The sequence below is a fragment of the Heptranchias perlo genome, chromosome 4 (assembly GCF_035084215.1).
Source record: "Heptranchias perlo isolate sHepPer1 chromosome 4, sHepPer1.hap1, whole genome shotgun sequence".
In the NCBI taxonomy this organism is placed as follows: domain Eukaryota; kingdom Metazoa; phylum Chordata; class Chondrichthyes; order Hexanchiformes; family Hexanchidae; genus Heptranchias; species Heptranchias perlo.
Window position 1 is genome coordinate 96,824,403 of NC_090328.1, and position 24,864 is coordinate 96,849,266.

The 24,864-nt window shown below is 49.0% G+C and overlaps 1 protein-coding gene across 3 annotated transcripts in view; it reads left to right on the forward strand.

Annotated features, from left to right (window-relative positions):
- Positions 1–8,621: 8,621 nt before the first annotated feature.
- LOC137321127 (glyoxylate reductase/hydroxypyruvate reductase-like) overlaps positions 8,622–24,864 on the forward strand; it is a 29,884-nt gene continuing 13,641 nt past the window's right edge. The window contains exons 1-3 of one of the 3 annotated variants that reach the window (XM_067983352.1): positions 8,622–8,749; positions 20,111–20,241; positions 23,953–24,025. In XM_067983352.1, coding sequence (XP_067839453.1) covers positions 8,664–8,749; positions 20,111–20,241; positions 23,953–24,025 — 290 coding nt within the window. In that variant the 5' untranslated portion in view covers positions 8,622–8,663. Of the gene's footprint in view, positions 8,750–17,894; positions 17,984–20,110; positions 20,242–23,952; positions 24,026–24,864 lie in introns of those variants that run through there. The other 2 variants (XM_067983353.1, XM_067983354.1) reach the window with 2 other exon arrangements.

Consider the following 24,864-nt stretch of genomic DNA (forward strand, 5'->3'; position numbering starts at 1 on the left):
TTACCTCCACCACCCTACCAGGAAGTCCATGCTGAGTGTTAATCACTCTTCCCAACATCTGTCCTAAATCTGTCATTCATCTTCGAACTTGTGTCCAGATTTCTTTTTCTGCACCATTTACTTTACACTCCACTGTCAGGTCCCCTCTCAGTCACCTCCTTTCAAGGCTGGAGATCCCAAGTTTCTCCAATCTTCCCTCATAACCTAATCCTTTGATGCAGTAGAGATCAGTCTTGCAGATTTTTCTTCTGATCAGTTGCTCTTCTCCTACAAGATGAAGACACACAGGCTGAGGCCAAAGGGTTAAGGGTCATTAGTACTGACTTCTACCGTTAAGGGAAAAAACATCCCACACCAAATAAACCCATGTAAAATACACTGAATGAGGTGTCATTGCATGGTTAAGGAAGGTGAGGACGTGTAAATTGGTTGCACTTGTGTATTTTTCTCATGTTTTTAAAGAAAGAACAAACTTGCATTTATAGGTCACCTCTCACCTTCAGGGTGTCTCAGTGTTTCACAGCCAATGAATTAATTTTGAAGTGTAGTCACTGTTGATTTGTAGGCAGACAGAGCAGCCAATTTGCACACAGCAAGGTCCCACTAACAGCAATGAGATAAACGACCAGTTTTCATTGGTGTTGGCTGAGGGAGGATTGCTGCTCTTCAATATCAACAGAAGCAGGCAGAGGGGACGTCGGTTTAAAGTCTCATCTGGAAAACAGCATCTCCGATTGTGCAGTACTCCCTCAGTACTGCACTGAAGTGTCGAGCCTTGGGGTGGGGTTTGAACCAATGATCTTCCAACTCCGTGTGAAATCCCGTTATGTATCTGTGCCTAATTTGCCTCTCACTTCCTAGAAATGCTCAATTTCTAAAAGGGAGAGTCTTTTTTAATTCGCCAGCGAGGTCAGCATTTATTGCCCATCCCTAATTGCCCTTGAGAAGATGGTGAGCCGCCTTCTGGAGTTACTAACACCACACGACCTCAGTCCTGATTACTTACCTGCATCCCAGTAGAAATGCTGTAAATATATATTTGAACCCCGCGGGCTCCCATACTATACTTTCTTTTGGTTTAGCCTGCATTCAGACTCAATCAACTATCACCAGGTGCAGTGTTTGCCTTGCGGGGACCCTGTACAAAAGTTGGGTTTGCGGCCCTACATTTTACTAGACGCTTACTAAATACTACCAACTTAGTCTAGTGTCAGATCCGCATCAGTGTCTGAGAAGAGAAAAGGATTCTCTGGAAGGGTCTCCACCCAAAACATTAATCTGTCCCTTCAAATACTGATCAAGCCGCTGCAAAGAGCTGAGTTCTAACTCACCTGTATTTTTTTTGGTCTGATTCATTTTTAGAGACATTCTTTAATGAATGGAACCTGAGTGCTACCCAGCACCATAGGAAGAGTGGGGGGGGGGGGTTCTCCCCAACAGCATGGGAAGGGGTGGGAATTACTCAACAACATGGGAAGGGGGGAACTCCCCGGCAGTGTGCGAAGTGGGGAACTCGGAGACAGTGTGGGAAGAGGGGGAACTCCCCAACAGTATGGGAAGGAAGGAAGAGAAGGACAGGGAAACTTCCTCAGAAGCTTGGAGGTTACTCCCTACTTTTAACTCGCCTCACACTCGCAGGAAATGAACCTAATTTCATGTTAGTGATTGTAAGTGATGAGTGAGTGGAGAGTAGAGGGGCGGGGGGGAACAACGCACTGATAACTCAGCCCCTTACCTCTCCAGTGTGGAGCCAGGGAGTGAACAGCAGGTCCCACCTGGCATGCAACACATTCACATGTTACAGGCAGATTGATGGCAGTTCCTGCTTGTAGGTGAGTCCGCCGGCGGACGTTAGGAATTGCCAAACGGTGAGACCATCCTTGGACACATAGCTGGTGCTGCTGCTGATCAGAAGCCATGGATCCGCTTGGGACCCTTGCCTGGCTTGGGCCATTGACAGTTTACAAAGCCCTCACTCCACTCCTGCTTACCGCCTCTGCAGCGAACCTCTTGGATAAGTTCTCAACTTTTTTCTGATGCTATTGCATTTTACCGTGAACACAACATGCACCAAACGAAAAAGTCTTGCATTTACACGGCACCTGATCACGTCTCTCAAAAATGTATCAAACTGCTCAACATTCAATCAATTGCTTTTGAAGAGCAGTCACTCTTGTTTTGTAGGTAAATGTGACAACCAATTTACATACAGCAAGATCCCACAAACAGCAATGAGAGAATTGACCAGGTTATCTGCTTATGGTGGTGTTGGTTGAGGGAGGATTGCTGTCCCCAGCACACCGGGAGAACTCCCTGCTCTTACAAAGAAAGAAGCTGTAAATTTCGCCTGGAACTCTGACATAAAAACAGAAAATGCTGGACACGCGCAGCAGGTTTGCCAGTATCGGAATGTAGAGGGCCTGAAAAGAGATTTCAGTCCATAGGACTGACGCCAGGGTTCAAAAACAGCTCACTACTGATATCCATCAATTTATTTTCCGACCAAATGTCTGACCAAATCCATCTTAAAATTCGTGTTGTTATCTGCCTCTGTCACCTCCCTGCAAAGTCCAAATATTAACCACCTCTCTGTGTGCAGTAGTTGTTTCTGATCTGTCCATTCCCCTCCCCTCTGTGTTCAGTAGTTGTATCTGATCTGTCCATTTCCCTCCCCTCTGTGTTCAGTAGTTGTATCTGATCTGTCCATTCCTCTGTGTTACAATTAATGTAAATTCTTATTTTCTCCCCCAGCACCACTGCTGGTACCGATGGGTTTGCCAATGGGAATTCCCCTATTTGACTACTTCCAATGAGAAGAGGACCTACAGAGGTTGCCAGGCCAGAAGCTGCACAATAGAATGTTCTGTGCTCCCCCACATCTGCAGACAGAGGTGAAAATACCTTGCTCTGGCATACCATTAATGCTGATGGAGGCTCCTCTTCCCAAAGGAAGCTGGGAGAGTAGGTTCAATGTCATCACCAAAATATGTTAATACCGAACTAACCATAACATTGGATGCTTCTTTGGACGCCCCCCAATCACAGTGTGCCATGCTTTCAGTGGCACTGCACAAAAGAAGGCATGCCAGAATGATCAAGAGCCAGTGTTGCCTGATTGGTTGAACCTGCCAAAATATCGCCGACCATATCTGCAAGCCCTGGCACACCTACCTGGCAATGACTCTGGGGAACTGCGTCTCAGGGTCTGGGTCAGCATAGAGGCAGAAGCAGTGGTGTACCATCTGTTGCAAGGACAACTGCAGTACCATGCAGCACAGGGCCGGCACATGCAGCGACAGCCAATGCCCTGAAACTTGGCTCCACCTCCTTGGAAACATGCTGTAATGCCGACTGATGGGGATGGAACCATGCGGTGGCACAGCAAGCAACTCTCCTTGCACTCGCTCCTGCAGCACCACCTCTACTTCAGCAGCATTCAAACCGGGGGTCAGATGCTGGGCTGCTCTCGTACCTACCTGCACCTTGGGTTTCCTTTTCCTTCGTTTTTCCCTATCCCTTAGTCCCCTGCTGTTTCAGTCTTGGTAAAGGCTGTTAAGGGGTCAGGCTGTCTTTAAGGATCTCCATAAATTTTCGGAATTGTCCCCAGATTATGACACCCCTAATTGTCCCCATCCCTCTAAAAAAAAAGAAAAGAAAATACTTGCATTTATATAGAGCCTTTCACCACCTAAGGACGTCTCAAAGAGTTTTACAGCTAATTAAGTACTTTTAAAGTGTAGTCACTGCTGTAATGTAGGGAAACGCAGCAGCCAATTTGCACACAGCAAGGTCCCACAAACAGCAATGAGATAATGACCAGATAACCTGTTTTAGTGATGTTGGTTGAGGGATGAATATTGGGCAGGACGCCAGGGTAAACTTTCCTTCTCTTCTTCGAAATAGTGCCATGGGACCTTTTACATCCACCTGAGAGGTAGGATTAATGTCTCATCCGAAAGACGGCATCTCTCAGTGCAGCGCTCCCTCAGTACTGCACTGGAGTGTCAGCCTAGATTATGTCCTCAAATCCTGGAGTGGCACTTGAACTCACAACCGTCTGACTCAGAGGCGAGAATGCTAGCACTAAACCACGGCCGACACCAATTTTGATTTGACTTGTACCCAGTTTTCCTCTCCCACCACTTGTCTAATCTTTAGATTCCATTCCTGATATTATGCTAATGAGCTGATCTAAGAAAATTAGATGTAAACAGTCCACTTCCGTTTCAGTCTGTCCAATAGCCATTCTGGTGATCATAACACCAACGGAACATCTTGGCTAAGGTGGTTGGCAAACTTCGTTCTATTTGTTTACAAAAGCAATCACCTCAATCACCATCATATCAATTCATCGTAATGAAAATGTCAACCAGCTTCTCTGACATCTGGTTCTCCCAGAACAAAAATAAAGTCTGACAGTCTGAGTTCGAAGACAATGGCTTCAGTCTTCCCATTGTTTAACTGGAGGAAATTGCAGCTCATCCAAGACTGGATGTTGGACAAGCAACCTGACAACACAGAGGCAGTGGAGAGGTTGAGCGAGGTGGTAGAGAGATAGAGCTGGGTGTTGTCAGCGTACATGTGGAAGCTGACCCTATGTCTGAGGATGATGTCGCCAAGGGGACATGAGGTATATAGTTGAGGAAGAGGCCAAAGATAGAACTTTGGGGACTCCAAAGGTAATAGTGCAGGGGTGGGAAGAGAAACCTTTGCTGGAGATGCTTTGGCTATTATCAGATAGCTAAGAATGGAATCAAACAAGAGCAGTCCCATTGAGCTGGACCACAGGGGAGAGGTGTTGGAGGAGGATGGTGTGGTCGACTGTGTCAAAGACTGCAGACAGGTCAAGGAGGTTGAGGATGTCACAGAGGATGTCGTTTGTGACTTTGATAAGGGCTGTTTCAGTGCTGTGACAGGGATGGAAACCTGATTGGAGAGATTCAAACATGGAGTTGTGGGAAAGTTGGGCACGGATTTGGGAGGCAACAACTCCCAATTGGGACAATTTGGGAGGTTGGAGATGGGGCAGTAGTTTTCAAGGATAGAGGGGTTGAAGGTGGGTTTTTTGAGGAGGGGAGAGATGATGGCTGATTTGAAAGGGAGGGGGACAGTACCTGAGGAGAGGGAACCATCAACAATATCAGCTAACATGGGGGCCAGGAAGGGAAGTTGGGTGGTCAGCAGTTTAGTGAGAATGGGGTTGAGAGAGCAGGAGGTGGGTCTCATGGACAATATGAGCTCGGAGAGGGTATGAGGGGAGATAGGAGAGAAACTGGAGAAAGATGTGGGTTAAGGGCTAGGGCAGGAGGGAACCTTGGGGGTAGTTTGGCGTGGGGGGCTAAGGGATAGGAGGCAAGCGGCAGAGGCAGCTGAATGGATGGTCTCAATCTTAGTGACAAAGAAGTCCATGAGCTCCCTGAGGGCGTATGCTATGATCAGCCACAATATCTAATCAATATCTGCACGAGCCTGAAGCTCACCAGATAGCTCACAATGAAACTGCCCATATTGGAATACACTCATCATTATTCAAAGAGTCATAATGTGTTCCAGCACATAAACAGGTCATTTGGCCCATCAAATTTGCAACAGTGTTTTTCTCCACGAGATCTAATCTAATCCCACTCTCCTGCTCAAAATTCCTCTTTTTCAGAACTATCTAACGTTCATTTAAAAGAATTTATGACTCCATTTCAACAACAGGAGGGGAGGGGGAGGGTGAACAGCCAGTAGTCGTGGTCCATATCGGTACCAACGACATAGGTAAGAAAAGGGATGAGGTCCTGCAAGGTGAATTTAACGAGTTAGGAGATAAATTAAAAAGCAGGACCTCAAAGGTAGTGATCTCAGGATTACTACCAGTGCCATGTGCTAGTGAGTATAGGAACAGGAGAATAGACCTGGGGCTGAAGGCTGACAAATCCCCAGGGCCTGATAATCTACATCCCAGAGTACTAAAGGAAGTGGCCCTGTAAATAGTGGATGCATTGGTGGTCATCTTCCAAAATTCTATAGACTCTGGAACAGTTCCTACAGATTGGAGGGTGGCAATTGTAACCCCACTATTTAAAAAAGGAGGGAGAGAAAAAACAGGTAATTACAGACCAGTTAGCCTAACATCAGTAGTGGGGAAAATGCTGGAGTGTATTATAAAAGATGTGATAACAGAACACTTGGAGGGCATTAACGGGATTGGACAAAGTCAGCATGGGTTCATGAAAGGGAAATCATGCTTAACAAATCTACTGGAGTTTTTTGAGGATGTAACTAGTAGAATAGATAGGGGAGAACCAGTGGATGTGGTGTATTTGGATTTTCAGAAGGCTTTTGATAAAGTCCCACACAAGAGGTTAATGTGCAAAATTAAAGCACATGGGATTGGGGGGAATATTCTGGCATGGATTGAGAATTGGTTGACAGACAGGAAACAGAGAGTAGGAATAAACGGGTCTTTTTCCAGGTGGCAGGCAGTGTCCAGTGAGGTACTGCAGGGACCAGTGCTTGGGCCCCAGCTATTCACAATATATATCAATGATTTGGAACGGAATGTGACATTTCCAAATTTGCAGACGACACAAAGCTGGGGTGGAATGTGAGCTGTGAGGAGGATGCAAAGTGGCTCCAATGTGATTTAGACAAGTTGGGTGAGTGGGAAAGAACATGGCAGATGCAGTATAACGTGGATAAATGTGAGGTTATCCACTTTGGTTGTAAAAACAGAAAGACAGATTATTATCTGAATGGTGATAGATTGGGAAAAGCGGAGGTGCAACGAGACCTGGGTGTCCTTGTACACTGGTCACTGAAAGCGTGCATTCAGGTGCAGCAAGCAGTTAGGAAGGTGAATGGTATGTTGGCCTTCATTGCAAGATGATTTGAGTACAGGATTAGGGATGTCTTACTGCAGTTATACAGGGCCTTGGTGAGACCACATCTGGAGTATTGTGTGCAGTTTTGGTCTCCTTATCTGAGGAAGGATGTTCTTGCCACGGAGGGAGTGCAACGAAGGTTTATCAGACTGACGTATGAGGAGAGATTGGGTTGACTAGGCCTATATTCACTAGAGTTTAGAAGAATGAGAGGTGATCTCATCGAAACATATAAAATTCTAACAGGACTAGACAGACTAGATGCAGGGAGGATGTTCCCAATCGCTGGGGAGTCCAGAACCAGGGGTCACAGTCTCAGGATACGGGGTATGCCATTTAGAACCGAGATGATGAGAAATTTTTTCACTCAGAGGGTGGTGAACCTGTGGAATTCTCTACCACAGAAGGAGTGGAGGCCAAGTCATTAGATGTATTCAAGAAGGAGATAGATATATTTCTTAATGCTAAAGGGATCAAGGGATATGGGGAAAAAGCGGGAACAGGATACTGAGTTAGACGTTCAGCCATGATCATTTTGAATAGCAGAGCAGGCCCAAAGGGCCAAATGGCCTGCTCTTGCTCCTATTTTCTATGTTTCTATGTAACAGTTTATGGCAGAGAATCCCACATTCTAACCTCCCTCAGTGCAAAGATTTTTTTTAACTTCCCCTTTAATTCTTTTTGTGATTAACTTAAATTTGTGTTCTCTCATTGCTCTCTCGCCGACCAATGTAAATGAAAATCGTCCGGGTCTCTGTAGGCTCCCTTCTCCCTTCCCCTTGCATGCTCCCCCCACCCTCTCTCCCCCTGCATAAGCCCCCTCTCCAAGCCCCAACATCTCTCTTCCCCCTACAGTGCCCCCTCTCCCTTTCCCCAAACAGTGCCCCCTCTCCCTTACCCTACAGAGCCCCCTCTCCCTTCCCCCTACAGTGCCCCCTCTCCCTTTCCCCTACAGTGCCCCCTCTCCCTTCCCCCTACAGTGCCCCCTCTCCCTTACCCTACAGAGCCCCCTCTCCCTTCCCCCTACAGTGCCCCCTCTCCCTTCCCCCTACAGTGCCCCCTCTCCCTTTCCCCAAACAGTGCCCCCTCTCCCTGACACTACAGTGCCCCCTCTCCCTTCCCCCTACAGTGCCCCTTCTCTCTCCCCCTTGCAGTGCCCTCCTCTCCCTCCCCCTACAGTGCCCCCTCTCCCTCCCCCTACAGTGCCCCCTCTCCCTCCCCCTACAGTGCCCCCTCTCCCTCCCCCTACAGTGCCTCTTCTCCCTCCCCCTCACAGTGCATCCTCTCCCTCCCCCTACAGTGCCTCCTCTCCCTCCCCCTCACAGTGCCCCCTCTCCCTCCCCCTACAGTGCCTCTTCTCCCTCCCCCTCACAGTGCATCCTCTCCCTCCCCCTACAGTGCCTCCTCTCCCTCCCCCTCACAGTGCCTCCTCTCCCTCCCCCTCACAGTGCCCCCTCTCCCTCCCCCTCACAGTGCCCCCTCTCCCTCCCCCTACAGTGCCCCTCCCCCTTACAGTGCCCCTCCCCCTACAGTGCCCCCTCTCCCTCCCCCTTACAGTGCCCCTCCCCCTACAGTGCCCCCTCTCCCTCCCCCTCACAGTGCCCCCTCTCCCTCCCCCTCACAGTGCCCCCTCTCCCTCCCCCTACAGTGCCCCCTCTCCCTCCCCCTCACAGTGCCCCCTCTCCCTCCCCCAACAGTGCCTCCTCTCCCTGCAGTGCCGCTGGTTGCCGGCAGGGGGCTCACTGCCTCCACACACTGCAGCGTTCGAGCACGGACCGAGTCAGAGGCGGGGGAATGAAGGTCGCGCAGCAGATGATGAAGGTGTTCGTGACCCGCCGGATCCCGCAGGAGGGGCTGAGGGTTCTGTCTGAGTCCGGAATGTGAGTGCACAAAGGCGGCTGCAAATCTCCGAGTTGAACCGTGAAACAAGCGCGGATCCCGGCTACAGCGGGGAGGGAAACGGAGGAAGATTACATTCCCTGTACGGGAGTAATGCATTGCCTTAGTGAGAGTGGGCCCTGTACGGGAGTCATGCCTTGCATTAGTGAGAGTGGGCCCTGTACGGGAGCAATGCATTGCCTTAGTGAGAGTGGGCCCTGTACGGGAGTCATGCATTGCATTAGTGAGAGTGGGCCCTGTACGGGAGTCATGCATTGCATTAGTGAGAGTGGGCCCCGTACGGGAGTAATGCATTGCATTAGTGAGAGCGGGCCCCGTAAGGGAGTAATGCATTGCATTAGTGAGAGTGGGCCCTGTACGAGAGTAATGCATTGCATTAGTGAGAGTGGGCCCTGTACGGGAGTAATGCATTGCATTAGTGAGAGTGGGCCCTGTACGGGAGTAATGCATTGCTTTAGTGAGACTGGGCCCTGTACGGGAGTAATGCATTGCTTTAGTGAGAGTGGGCCCTGTACAGGAGTCATGCACTGCATTAGTGAGAGTGGGCCCTGTACGGGAGTAATGCATAGCATTAGTGAGAGTGGGCCCTGTACGGGAGTAATGCACAGCATTAGTGAGAGTGGGCCCTGTACGGGAGTAATGCATTGCATTAGTGACAGTGGGTTCAGTACGGGAGTGATGCATTGCATTAGTGAGACTGGGCCCTGTACGGGAGTAATGCATTGCTTTAGTGAGAGTGGGCCCTGTACGGGAATAATGATTGCATTAGTGAGAGTGGGCCCTGTACGGGAGTGATGCATTGCATTAGTGAGAGTGGGTCCTGTACGGGAGTAATGCATTGCTTTTGTGAGAGTGGGCCCTGTACGGGAGTCATGCATTGCATTCGTGAGAGTGGGCCCTGTACGGGAGTCATGCATTGCATTTGTGAGAGTGGGCCCTGTACAGGAGTAATGTATTTCATTAGTGAGAGTGGGCCCTGTACGGGCGTAATGCATTGCATTAGTGAGAGTGGGCCCTGTACGGGAGCAAGGCATTGCCTTAGTGAGAGTGAGCCCTGTACGGGAGTCATGCATTGCATTCGTGAGAGTGGGCCCTGTACGGGAGTCATGCATTGCATTCGTGAGAGTGGGCCCTGTGCAGGAGTAATGCATTGCATTAGTGAGAGTGGGCCCTGTACGGGAGTCATGCATTGCATTCGTGAGAGTGGGCCCTGTACAGGAGTAATGCATTGCATTAGTGAGAGTTGGCCCAGTACGGGAGTAATGCATTGCATTAGTGAGAGTGGGCCCTGTACGGGAGTAATGCATTGCATTAGTGAGAGTGGGCTCTGTACGGGAGTCATGCATTGCATTAGTGAGAGTGGGCCCTGTACGGGAGTCATGCATTGCATTAGTGAGAGTGGGTTCAGTACGGGAGTCATGCATTGCCTTAGTGAGAGTGGGCCCTGTACGGGAGTGATGCATTGCATTAGTGAGAGTGGGTCCTGTACGGGAGTAATGCATTGCTTTTGTGAGAGTGGGCCCTGTACGGGAGTAATGCATTGCATTAGTGAGAGTGGGCCCTGTACGAGAATCATGCATTGCATTAGTGAGAGTGGGCCCTGTACGGGAGTCATGCCTTGCATTAGTGAGAGTGAGCCCTGTACGGGAGTCATGCATTGCATCAGTGAGAGTGGGCCCTGTACGGGAGTCATGCATTGCATTAGTGAGAGTGGGCCCTGTACGGGAGTCATGCATTGCATTAGTGAGAGTGTGCCCTGTACGGGAGTAATGCATTGCATTAGTGAGAGTGGGCCCCGTACGGGAGTAATGCATTGCATTAGTGAGAGCGGGCCCCGTAAGGGAGTAATGCATTGCATTAGTGAGAGTGGGCCCTGTACGAGAGTAATGCATTGCATTAGTGAGAGTGGGCCCTGTACGGGAGTAATGCATTGCATTAGTGAGAGAGGGCCCTGTACGGGAGTAATGCATTGCATTAGTGAGAGAGGGCCCTGTACGGGAGCAATGCATTGCATTAGTGAGAGTGGGCCCTGTACGGGAGCAATGCATTGCCTTAGTGAGAGTGGGCCCTGTACGGGAGCAATGCATTGCCTTAGTGAGAGTGGGCCCTGTACGGGAGTCATGCATTGCATTAGTGAGAGTGGGCCCTGTACGGGAGTAATGCATTGCATTAGTGAGACTGGGCCCTGTACGGGAGTAATGCATTGCTTTAGTGAGAGTGGGCCCTGTACAGGAGTCATGCACTGCATTAGTGAGAGTGGGCCCTGTACGGGAGTAATGCATTGCTTTAGTGAGAGTGGGCCCTGTACGGGAGTAATGTATTGCATTAGTGAGAGTGGGCCCTGTACGGGAATAATGATTGCATTAGTGAGAGTGGGCCCTGTACGGGAATAATGATTGCATTAGTGAGAGTGGGCCCTGTACGGGAATAATGATTGCATTAGTGAGAGTGGGCCCTGTACGGGAGTGATGCATTGCATTAGTGAGAGTGGGTCCTGTACGGGAGTAATGCATTGCTTTTGTGAGAGTGGGCCCTGTACGGGAGTCATGCATTGCATTCGTGAGAGTGGGCCCTGTACGGGAGTCATGCATTGCATTTGTGAGAGTGGGCCCTGTACAGGAGTAATGTATTTCATTAGTGAGAGTGGGCCCTGTACGGGCGTAATGCATTGCATTAGTGAGAGTGGGCCCTGTACGGGAGCAAGGCATTGCCTTAGTGAGAGTGAGCCCTGTACGGGAGTCATGCATTGCATTCGTGAGAGTGGGCCCTGTACGGGAGTCATGCATTGCATTCGTGAGAGTGGGCCCTGTGCAGGAGTAATGCATTGCATTAGTGAGAGTGGGCCCTGTACGGGAGTCATGCATTGCATTCGTGAGAGTGGGCCCTGTACAGGAGTAATGCATTGCATTAGTGAGAGTGGGCCCTGTACGGGAGTAATGCATTGCATTAGTGAGAGTGGGCCCTGTACGGGAGTAATGCATTGCATTAGTGAGAGTGGGCTCTGTACGGGAGTCATGCATTGCATTAGTGAGAGTGGGCCCTGTACGGGAGTGATGCATTGCATTAGTGAGAGTGGGTCCTGTACGGGAGTAATGCATTGCTTTTGTGAGAGTGGGCCCTGTACGGGAGTGATGCATTGCATTAGTGAGAGTGGGTCCTGTACGGGAGTAATGCATTGCTTTTGTGAGAGTGGGCCCTGTACGGGAGTAATGCATTGCATTAGTGAGAGTGGGCCCTGTACGAGAATCATGCATTGCATTAGTGAGAGTGGGCCCTGTACGGGAGTCATGCCTTGCATTAGTGAGAGTGAGCCCTGTACGGGAGTCATGCATTGCATCAGTGAGAGTGGGCCCTGTACGGGAGTCATGCATTGCATTAGTGAGAGTGTGCCCTGTACGGGAGTCATGCATTGCATTAGTGAGAGTGGGCCCTGTACGGGAGTAATGCATTGCATTAGTGAGAGTGGGCCCTGTACGGGAGTAATGCATTGCATTAGTGAGAGGGGGCCCCGTACGGGAGTAATGCATTGCATTAGTGAGAGCGGGCCCCGTACGGGAGTAATGCATTGCATTAGTGAGAGTGGGCCCTGTACGAGAGTAATGCATTGCATTAGTGAGAGTGGGCCCTGTACGGGAGTAATGCATTGCATTAGTGAGAGTGGGCCCTGTACGGGAGTGATGCATTGCATTAGTGAGAGTGGGCCCTGTACGGGAGTAATGCATTGCTTTTGTGAGAGTGGGCCCTGTACGGGAGTAATGCATTGCATTAGTGAGAGTGGGCCCTGTACAGGAGTAATGTATTTCATTAGTGAGAGTGGGCCCTGTACGGGCGTAATGCATTGCATTAGTGAGAGTGGGCCCTGTACGGGAGCAAGGCATTGCCTTAGTGAGAGTGAGCCCTGTACGGGAGTCATGCATTGCATTCGTGAGAGTGGGCCCTGTACGGGAGTCATGCATTGCATTCGTGAGAGTGGGCCCTGTGCAGGAGTAATGCATTGCATTAGTGAGAGTGGGCCCTGTACGGGAGTCATGCATTGCATTCGTGAGAGTGGGCCCTGTACAGGAGTAATGCATTGCATTAGTGAGAGTGGGCCCTGTACGGGAGTAATGCATTGCATTAGTGAGAGTGGGCCCTGTACGGGAGTAATGCATTGCATTAGTGAGAGTGGGCTCTGTACGGGAGTCATGCATTGCATTAGTGAGAGTGGGCCCTGTACGGGAGTGATGCATTGCATTAGTGAGAGTGGGTCCTGTACGGGAGTAATGCATTGCTTTTGTGAGAGTGGGCCCTGTACGGGAGTGATGCATTGCATTAGTGAGAGTGGGTCCTGTACGGGAGTAATGCATTGCTTTTGTGAGAGTGGGCCCTGTACGGGAGTAATGCATTGCATTAGTGAGAGTGGGCCCTGTACGAGAATCATGCATTGCATTAGTGAGAGTGGGCCCTGTACGGGAGTCATGCCTTGCATTAGTGAGAGTGAGCCCTGTACGGGAGTCATGCATTGCATCAGTGAGAGTGGGCCCTGTACGGGAGTCATGCATTGCATTAGTGAGAGTGTGCCCTGTACGGGAGTCATGCATTGCATTAGTGAGAGTGGGCCCTGTACGGGAGTAATGCATTGCATTAGTGAGAGTGGGCCCTGTACGGGAGTAATGCATTGCATTAGTGAGAGTGGGCCCCGTACGGGAGTAATGCATTGCATTAGTGAGAGCGGGCCCCGTACGGGAGTAATGCATTGCATTAGTGAGAGCGGGCCCTGTACGAGAGTAATGCATTGCATTAGTGAGAGTGGGCCCTGTACGGGAGTAATGCATTGCATTAGTGAGAGTGGGCCCTGTACGGGAGTGATGCATAGCATTAGTGAGAGTGGGCCCTGTACGGGAGTAATGCATTGCTTTTGTGAGAGTGGGCCCTGTACGGGAGTAATGCATTGCATTAGTGAGAGTGGGCCCTGTACGGGAGTCATGCATTGCATTAGTGAGAGTGGGCTCAGTACGGGAGTCATGCATTGCCTTAGTGAGAGTGGGCCCTGTACGGGCGTAATGCATAGCATTAGTGAGAGTGGGCCCTGTACGGGCGTAATGCATAGCATTAGTGAGAGTGGGCCCTGTACGGGCGTAATGCATAGCATTAGTGAGAGTGGGCCCTGTACGGGCGTAATGCATAGCATTAGTGAGAGTGGGCCCTGTACGGGCGTAATGCATAGCATTAGTGAGAGTGGGCCCTGTATGGGCGTAATGCATAGCATGAGTGAGAGTGGGCCCTGTACGGGCGTAATGCATAGCATGAGTGAGAGTGGGCCCTGTACGGGCGTAATGCATAGCATGAGGGAGAGTGGGCCCTGTACGGGCGTAATGCATAGCATTAGTGAGAGTGGGCCCTGTACGGGCGTAATGCATAGCATTAGTGAGAGTGGGCCCTGTACGGGCGTAATGCACAGCATTAGTGAGAGTGGGCCCTGTACGGGCGTAATGCACAGCATTAGTGAGAGTGGGCCCTGTACGGGCGTAATGCACAGCATTAGTGAGAGTGGGCCCTGTACGGGCGTAATGCACAGCATTAGTGAGAGTGGGCCCTGTACGGGCGTAATGCACAGCATTAGTGAGAGTGGGCCCTGTACGGGCGTAATGCACAGCATTAGTGAGAGTGGGCCCTGTACGGGCGTAATGCACAGCATTAGTGAGAGTGGGCCCTGTACGGGCGTAATGCACAGCATTAGTGAGAGTGGGCCCTGTACGGGCGTAATGCACAGCATTAGTGAGAGTGGGCCCTGTACGGGCGTAATGCACAGCATTAGTGAGAGTGGGCCCTGTACGGGCGTAATGCACAGCATTAGTGAGAGTGGGCCCTGTACGGGCGTAATGCACAGCATTAGTGAGAGTGGGCCCTGTACGGGCGTAATGCACAGCATTAGTGAGAGTGGGCCCTGTACGGGCGTAATGCACAGCATTAGTGAGAGTGGGCCCTGTACGGGCGTAATGCACAGCATTAGTGAGAGTGGGCCCTGTACGGGCGTAATGCACAGCATTAGTGAGAGTGGGCCCTGTACGGGCGTAATGCACAGCATTAGTGAGAGTGGGCCCTGTACGGGCGTAATGCACAGCATTAGTGAGAGTGGGCCCTGTACGGGCGTAATGCACAGCATTAGTGAGAGTGGGCCCTGTACGGGCGTAATGCACAGCATTAGTGAGAGTGGGCCCTGTACGGGTTAATGCACAGCATTAGTGAGAGTGGGCCCTGTACGGGCGTAATGCACAGCATTAGTGAGAGTGGGCCCTGTACGGGCGTAATGCACAGCATTAGTGAGAGTGGGCCCTGTACGGGCGTAATGCACAGCATTAGTGAGAGTGGGCCCTGTACGGGCGTAATGCACAGCATCAGTGAGAGTGGGCCCCGTACGGGAGCAATGCACTGCATCAGTGAGAGTGGGCCCCGTACGGGAGTAATGCATTGCATTAGTGAGAGTGGGCCCCGTACAGGAGTAATGCATTGCATTAGTGAGAGTGGGCCCCGTACGGGAGTAATGCATTGCATTAGTGAGAGTGGGCCCTGTACGGGAGTAATGCATTGCATTAGTGAGAGTGGGCCCTGTACGGGAGTAATGCATTGCATTAGTGAGAGTGGGCCCTGTACGGGAGTAATGCATTGCATTGGTGAGAGTGGGCTCTGTACGGGAGTCATGCATTGCATTAGTGAGAGTGGGCTCTGTACGGGAGTCATGCATTGCATTAGTGAGAGTGGGCCCTGTACGGGCGTAATGCATTGCATTAGTGAGAGTGGGCCCTGTACGGGCGTAATGCATTGCATTAGTGAGAGTGGGCCCCGTACGGGAGTAATGCATTGCATTAGTGAGAGTGGGCCCCGTACGGGAGTAATGCATTGCATTAGTGAGAGTGGGCCCCGTACGGGAGTAATGCATTGCATTAGTGAGAGTGGGCCCTGTACGGGAGTAATGCATTGCATTAGTGAGAGTGGGCCCTGTACGGGAGTAATGCATTGCATTAGTGAGAGTGGGCCCTGTATGGGAGTGATGCATTGCATTGGTGAGAGTGGGCTCTGTACGGGAGTCATGCATTGCATTAGTGAGAGTGGGCTCTGTACGGGAGTCATGCATTGCATTAGTGAGAGTGGGCCCTGTACGGGCGTAATGCATTGCATTAGTGAGAGTGGGCCCCGTACGGGAGTAATGCATTGCATTAGTGAGAGTGGGCCCCGTACGGGAGTAATGCATTGCATTAGTGAGAGTGGGCCCTGTACGGGAGTAATGCATTGCATTAGTGAGAGTGGGCCCTGTACGGGAGTAATGCATTGCATTAGTGAGAGTGAGCCCTGTACGGGAGTAATGCATTGCATTAGTGAGAGTGGGCCCTGTATGGGAGTAATGCATTGCATTGGTGAGAGTGGGCTCTGTACGGGAGTCATGCATTGCATTAGTGAGAGTGGGCTCTGTACGGGAGTCATGCATTGCATTAGTGAGAGTGGGCCCTGTACGGGTGTAATGCATTGCATCAGTGAGAGTGGGCCCTGTATGGGCGCAATGCATTGCATCAGTGAGAGTGGGCCCCGTACGGGAGCAATGCATTGCATCAGTGAGAGTGGGCCCCATACGGGAGCAATGCATTGCATCAGTGAGAGTGGGCCCCGTACGAGAGTATTTCATTGCATTCGTGAGAGTGGGCCCCGTACGGGAGTAATGCATTGCATTCGTGAGAGTGGGCCCCGTACGGGAGTAATGCATTGCATTAGTGAGAGTGGGCCCTGTACGGGAGTAATGCATTGCATTAGTGAGAGTGGGCCCTGTACGGGAGTCATGCATTGCATTCGTGAGATTGGGCCCTGTACGGGCGTAATGCATTGCATTAGTGAGAGTGGGCCCTGTACGGGAGTAATGCATTGCATTAGTGAGAGTGGGCTCTGTACGGGAGTCATGCATTGCATTAGTGAGAGTGGGCCCTGTACGGGCGTAATGCATAGCATTAGTGAGAGTGGGCCCTGTACGGGCGTAATGCATAGCATTAGTGAGAGTGGGCCCTGTACGGGCGTAATGCATAGCATTAGTGAGAGTGGGCCCTGTACGGGCGTAATGCATAGCATTAGTGAGAGTGGGCCCTGTACGGGCGTAATGCATAGCATTAGTGAGAGTGGGCCCTGTACGGGCGTAATGCATAGCATTAGTGAGAGTGGGCCCTGTACGGGCGTATTGCATAGCATTAGTGAGAGTGGGCCCTGTACGGGCGTAATGCATAGCATTAGTGAGAGTGGGCCCTGTACGGGCGTAATGCATAGCATTAGTGAGAGTGGGCCCTGTACGGGAGTCATGCATTGCATTAGTGAGAGTGGGCCCTGTGCAGGAGTCATGCATTGCATTACCTCTCAATGAAAATGATTTCCTTGATTACACTAAAAGCGTTTTGGTGGTTTTTAGGGCCCATCGACTTCACTTTGATTCCCAGCGAGGATTAGCAAAAGTTCAAAGCGTTTCGCTGCCCTTTCTGATGTACTTTAATCCTTTGCAGTCCCGTGGAAGGCATGTGCTGTGTTCACTAGTGAAAGCTAGCTGTGGGCTGAAGCAGTTTTATTGCTTTTTCCCTCTGATGTCACATTGATCTTTGTTTCAGGAGCTGGTTATACATTTGGTGTAAATAAGCTAAAGGCTGAGAGTGGTTGGCACTGTAAAATACTTTTCATCCTCAAATCACTGGATTAATGAACATCATGCAAATTGTGAGCACGTTTAATTCCCAATGAAGTTTGCACCAAACTTAAATTGTTTTAATTACTTAACTAATCGGCCCATTGAGCCTCTGCTGGCTCTCTGAAAGAGCTATCACCTTAGTCCTATTCCCCTGCTCTTGTAATATTTTCTTTTTCAAACATTTGTCAAATTCCCTTTTAAAATCCATTATGGATTCTGCTTCCAGCCTGTTTCTGGATGAGCATTCCGTATCCTAGCAACCCTCTGCGTTTTAAAAGAAATAATTCTTGTAACCTCTGCTTTTGTCCTTTTACTTATCTCAAATTTTTGTCCATTAGTTTATGATGTAGTGGAAATATTCTTCTCTATTTAATTTATCAAACTCCTAATAATTTTGACGCTGTTAACCTTCTCTGTTCCAATAGTATAAAGAAAATGGGATGAGGCGTTCGAGACACAATCTCTGTCCCAGTCGCAGCATTGATGATAGCTCTGTTAACAGTCGAGTTGTAAGTATCAGGTCAGTCCACTTGTAGGATGTAGGTGATATCCCATAGCCCACTCACCATTGATTCTCCATGGCCTAAGAAGCAATAGGAAGTGTCCTGAACTTTATTTTTATTCGTTCATGGGATGTGGGCGTCGCTGGCGAGGCCAGCATTTATTGCCCCTCCCTAATTGCCCTTGAGAAGGTTGTGGTGAGCCCCCTTCTTGAACCGCTGCAGTCCGTGTGGTGAAGGTTCTCCCACAGTGCTGTTAGGAAGGGAGTTCCAGGATTTTGACCCAGCGACGATGAAGGAATGGCGATATATTTCCAAGTCGGGATGGTGTGTGACTTGGAGGGGAACGTGCAGGTGGTATTGTTCCCATGTGCCTGCTGCCCTTGTCCTTCTAGGTGGTAGAGGTCGCGGGTTTGGGAGGTGCTGTCGAAGAAGCCTTGGCGAGTTGCTGTAGTGCATCCTGTGGATGGTACACACTGCAGCCACAGTGCGCCGGTGGTGAAGGGAATGAATGTTTCGGGTGGTGGATGGGGTGCCTATCATGCGGGCTGCTTTGTCCTGGAGGGTGTCGAGCTTCTTGAGTGTTGTTGGAGCTGCACTCATCCAGGCAAGTGGAGAGTATTCCATCACACTCCTGACTTGTGCCTTGTAGATGGTGGAAAGGCTTTGTAGAGTCAGGAGGTGAGTCACTCACCGCAGAATACCCAGCCTCTGACCTGCTCTTGTAGCCACAGTATTTGTATGGCTGGTCCAGTTAAGTTTCTGGTCAATGGTGACCCCCAGGATGTTGATGGTGGGGAATTCGGCGATGGTAATGCTGTTGAATGTCAAGGGGAGGTGATTAGACTCTCTCTTGTTGGAGATGGTCATTGCCTGTCACTTATCTGACGCGAATGTTACTTGCCACTTATCAGCCCAAGCCTGGATGTTGTCCAGGTCTTGCTGCATGCGGGCTTGGACTGCTTCATTCTTTGAGGGGTTGCGAATGGAACTGAACACTGCAATCATCAGCGAACATCCCCATTTCTGACCTTATGATGGAGGGAAGGTCATGGATGAAGCAGCTGAAGATGGTTGGGCCTAGGACACTGCCCTGAGGAACTCCTGCAGCAATACCCTGGGGCTGAGATCATTGGCCTCCAACAACCACTACCATCTTCCTTTGTGCTAGGTATGACTCCAGCCACTGGAGAATTTTCCCCCGATTCCCATTGACTTCAGTTTTACTAGGGCTCCTTGGTGCCACACTTGGTCAAATGCTGCCTTGATGTCAAGGGCAGTCACTCTCACCTCTGGAATTCAGCTCTTTTGTCCATGTTTGTACCAAGGCTGTAATGAGGTCTGGGGCCGAGTGGTCCTGGCGGAACCCAAACTGAGCATCGGTGAGCAGGTTATTGGTGAGTAAGTGTTGCTTGATAGTGCTGTCGACGACACCTTCCATCACCGATGATTGAGAGTAGGCTGATGGGGCGGTAATTGGCTGGATCGGATTTGTCCTGCTTTTTGTGGACAGGATATACTTGGTCAATTTTCCACATTGTCGGGTAGATGCCAGTGTTGTAGCTGTACTGGAACAGCTTGGCTAGAGGCGCAGCTAGTTCTGGAGCACAAGTCTTCAGCACGACAGCCGGGATGTTGTCGGGGCCCATAGCCTTTGCTGTATCCAGTGCACTCAGCCGTTTCTTGATATCACGTGGAATGAATCGAATTGGCTGAAGACTGGCTTCTGTGATGGTGGGGATATCGGGAGGAGGCTGAGATGGATCATCCACTCGGCACTTCTGGCTGAAGATGGTTGCAACTGAGCTTCACGCTGTCATAACCACACAGATATCATTTTATTTTCTGCACACGATGCTGCATCTTCTTTTCTCCTATCTGCCTCTTCCGTTCTGGGTGTAAACAAACAGCAGCAACTCTTGAATGATGAAGACAATGTCACAGGTTTATGTTAATTTTTTTAAAATACAGGTTAACATGATAGTCAACTTGTGGTTCTAGCTGGCTTGTTCTGAATGGCATCCCTTCAAAATTCACGTTATTTTTTTTTAGTACAGCATCTTGGAGCTTAAGATGGGGCTTAAATTTAACCGAAAGAGACAGGAATGATGTGGCAGTCCTAACTATTTGCTACTGTTGTGTTTCAGCTGCACTATTCAGCAGTGGGACTCCGATGAACCAGTTCCTAAGGAAGAGCTGCTGAAGGGAATCGCAGGGGCACATGGCCTGTACTGTATGTTAACGGACAAGATCGACGATGAGCTTCTGCAAGCTGCAGGTATGCTGTTGAAGTTGTGTGACAGAGCTGGTCTCATGATTGTATAGAGGAGCTGGCGAGTGAGAGCGGTCTTTTTAATGTATAAGTCTAGGAGCCACGTAATCCTCTGCGAATGTTTGCAACCTGCCAGTAATGGAGATATTCTGTCTACACACCCAGTGGAATATTATAGGAGATATGTAGTATGAAGAATTGACAGTATTTATCCCAGAATAAATGACAATAGATCCGGTTTCATAGAAGGTTACAGCATGGAAGGAGGCCATTCGGCCCATCGAGTCCGTGCCAGCTCTATGCATGAGCAATCCAACTAGACCCACTGCCCGGCCCTATTCCCGTAGCCCTGCACATTTTTTCGTTTCAAGTATTTATTCAGTTCCCTTTTGAAGGCCACGATTGAATCTGCCTCCACCACCCCCTCGGGCGGTGCTTTCCAGATCCTAACCACTGGCTGTGTAAAAAAGTTTTTCCTCATTGGCAAATGAACCAAAAGTGATAATCACCTTAAATCTATATCCTCTGGTTCTTGATCCGTCTGCCAATGGGAACAGTTTCTATCTGTCTAGACCCTTCATGATTTTGAACACTTCTATCAAATCTCCCCTCAACCTTCTCTGTTCCAAGGAGGACAATCCCAGCTTCTCCAGTCTATCCCTGTAATTTAAGTCCCTCATCCCTGGAATCATTCTAGTAAATCTCCTCTGCACCCTCTCTAAGGCCTTCACATCCTTCCTAAAGTGCGGTGCCCAGAACTGGACACAATACTCCAGTTGTAGTCGAACCAGTGTTTTATAAAGGTTCATCATGACTTCCTTGTTTTTGTACTTCACGCCTCTATTTATAAAGCCCAGGACCCTGTATGCTTTTTTTAACCGCTTTCTCAACCTTCAACAATTTATGCACATACACCCCCAAATCCCTCTGTTCCTCTGCCCCTTTTAGAATTGTGCCCTCTAGTTTATATTGCTTCTTCTCATTTTTCCTACCGAAATGCATCACCTCACATTTTTCCGCGTTAAACTTCATCTGCCACGTGTCTGCCCATGCCACCAGAGTGTCTATATCCTCTTGAAGTCTATCACTATCCTCCTCACTGTTCACTACACTTCCAAGTTTTGTGTCATCCGCAAATTTTGAAATTGTGCCCTGTACTCCCGAGTCCAAGTCATTAATATATATCAAGAAAGGCAGTGGTCCCAGCACCGACCCCTGGGGAACACCACTTCACACCTCCCTCCAGTCCGAAAAACAACCGGTCACCACTACTCTCTGTTTCCTGTCATTTAGCCAATTCTGTATCCATGTTGCTACTGCCCCCTTTATTCCGTGGGCCACAATCTTACTAACAGGCCTACCATGTGGCACCTTATCAAACGCTTTTTGAAAATCCATATACACCACATCAACTGCATTGCCCTCATCTACCCTTTCTGTTACCTCATCAAAAAACTCTATCAAGTTGGTTAAACATGATTTGCCTTTAACACATCTGTGCTGGCTTTCCCTAATCAATCCACACTCGTCCAAGTGACTTAATTCTGTCCCAGATTATCGTTTCCAAAAGTTTCCCCACCACCCAGGTTAAACTGACTGGCCTATAGTTGCTGGGTTTATCTTTAGACCCTTTTTTGAACAAGGGTGTAACATTTGCAATTCTCCAGTCCTCTGGCACCACCCCTGTATCTAAGGATGTCTGGAAGATTATGGCCAGTACCTCCACAATTTCCCTCCTTACTTCCCTCAGCATCCCATCCGGACCAGGTGACTTATCTATTTTAAGTACAACTAGTCTTTCTAGTACCTCTTCTTTCTCAATTTTTAGCCCATCCAGCATCTTAACTATATCTTCCTTTACCGAGACTCTGGCAGCATCTTTTTCCTTGGTAAAGACCGATGCAAAGTACTCATTTAGTACCTCAGCCATGCCCACTGCCTCCCTGAGTAGATCTCCTTTATGGTCCCTAATCGGCCCCACCCGTCCTCTTACTACTTGTTTACTGTTTACATGCCTGTAGAAGACTTTTAGATTCCCTTTTATGTTGGTCGCTGGTTTATTCTCAAACTCTCTCTTTGCCCCTCTTATTTCCTTTCTCACTTTCCCTCTGAACTTTCTATATTCTGCCTGGTTCTCACTTGTGTTATCAACCTGACACCTGTCATATGCTGCTTTTTTCCACTTCATCTTATTCTTTATCTCCTTTGTCATCCAGGGAGCTCTGGCTTTAGTTGCCCTACCTTTCTCCCTCGTTGGAATGTACCTTGTCTGTACCCACATCATCTCCTCTTTAAAGGCTGCCCACTGTTCAATTACAATTTTGCCTGCCAATCTATGATTCCAATTTACCTGATATGTAAATTGGAATCATAGATATGTTTTCATCCCACTGAAATTGGCCCTCCTCCAATTGAGTATTTTTACTTTAGAGTGGTCAGAGTCCTTTTCCATAGTTAATCTAAACCTTATGATACCATGATCGCTGCTCCTTAAATGCTCTCCCACTGACACTTGCTCCACTTGGCCCACCTCATTCCCTAGAACCAAGTCCAGCAATGAGTCCTTCCTTGTTGGGCCGGAAATGTACTGGTTGAGAAAGTTATCCTGAACACATTTCAAAAATTCCTCTCCTCCTTTGCCCCTTATGTTGTTATCCCAGTCTATATTAGGATAGTTGAAATCCCCCGTTATCACTACTCTATGGCTTTTGCACCTCTCTGTAATTTCCCTACAAATTTGCACCTCTATCTCCTGCCCACTAGTTGGTGGCCTATAGAATACACCCAGTAGTGTAATGGCACCTCTATTGTTTCTTAACTCTAACCAAATAGATTCTGTCCTTGACCCCTCCAGGACATCCTCTCTCTGCAGCACTGCAATATTCTCCTTATTCAATACTGCCACCACCCCCACCCTCCTATTTTTCCCTCCCTGTCTTTCCTGAACACCTTGTATCCAGGAATATTTAGTACCCAATCCTGCCCTTTTTTGAGCCAGTTTATTTCTCATTTGTCCGGCAGCCATTCATTGATGCAGCATTTTCAGGACCGGTCTGTGTTCATTCTTGCTAAAGGAGTGAAAATGGTGGGAGATGATGAGAGAGAATCTCTTTCCTGTACATCTCTTTCTGCTCTGTTTAGAGACTGATTTTTCTCCGCCCCCCCCGGCCCCCTATTTCTTCCACGCCACCAAAAAAACAGATTTGAAGCGAGATGAGAATTTGATCTCGGGGGAGAGAATTCACGTTGATACGATGGTTCCAGTTGGATGCACCGTGAGGAGAGATCTGACTTCTATCACTCCGGGTCACCTGCTCTTTTTACTGGCTGCAACCAGAATTACTCCTGAATGAAAATGAAAACTGTTTGGCATTTTTCTGACTGTGGTTCATTTACAGTATGTCTTGTCGCTGACCGTTGTGTCCTTTCGCAAACACAGTGAGCCAACACCTTTAAAATGGGGGGGGGCGGAAAAAATAAAGACCTGCTTCTCAAAATGGAGGGGTTATGTCAAGGGGGATTGTTCCAGGCTTTAATGGTAAGTTTTAGTTGGTAAAATGCTGATTTGAGCTTTTACTGATTCTCGGACTCCATTATCTTCAGCGGCTGGGTGTAGTTTATTCTCTGCCACACTAGTCCGTGGGGCCAACGATGTTCCTTGTTGGTTAAAGTATTACTGCCCTTCTAAGGAGTTTGTTAATTCTTGTTCTGTTTCAGGGCCAAGTTTGAAAGTTATCAGCACGTTGTCTGTTGGATTTGACCATCTCTCGCTGGGAGAAATTAAAAAACGGTAAAAACACATTTTTGGTGTGTATTTTTTTTGTTCTTGGGATGTAGGCAAGGCCGCATTTGGTGCCCAGCCCTAATTGCGCTGAGGGCATTGAGAATCAACCACATAGTGTGGGCTGGAGTCACGTAACGGCCAGACCAGGTACGGAGGGAGGAGCAGGTTCCCTTCCCTGAAGGACATTCATGAACCAACTGGGTTTCATGGTCATTGCTGTTATCAGAATTCATTTCAATTTTACAACTTACTATGGTGGGATTTGAACTCATGACCTCTGGGCTGCTAATCCAGTACCAGAATCACTAAGGTGTGCCCTTTTGTTATATTTTTTGCCCATTGATTTTGTGTTTTAAGGAGCCACCAAGTCAGTGATTCAAAATGAGACTCCAGAAGTTCTGAAAATGCCAGTTTACACTGATGTGTAAGAACTGATGAATTGAATTACTGGGAAACTGAGTGCACAGTCGACTAGAAAGTACTCTATTCATCGCTGGCAACTAGATCCCAATCCAGCTTAGACTTACAAGAGGAGAGATGTCTGTATTTTGTGAATTTTATCTTCTCTGGTGCGGGATGTCAGTGCTGGGGAATGGAACATGGTGTCTGCACGGGTCAGATACTGACATAGGGACAGGAGGAGGCCATTCAGTTCCTCGAGCCTGTTCCGCCGCTCAGTTAGATCATGGCTGATCTACCTGCCTTGGTTCCGTAACCCTCAATACCCTTGCCTAACAAAAATCCATCAATCTCAGTTTTAACATTTTCAATTGACCTAGCCTCAACAGCTTTTTGGGGCGTGTTCCAGATTTCCACCATCCTTTGTGTGAAGAAGTGCTTTCTGA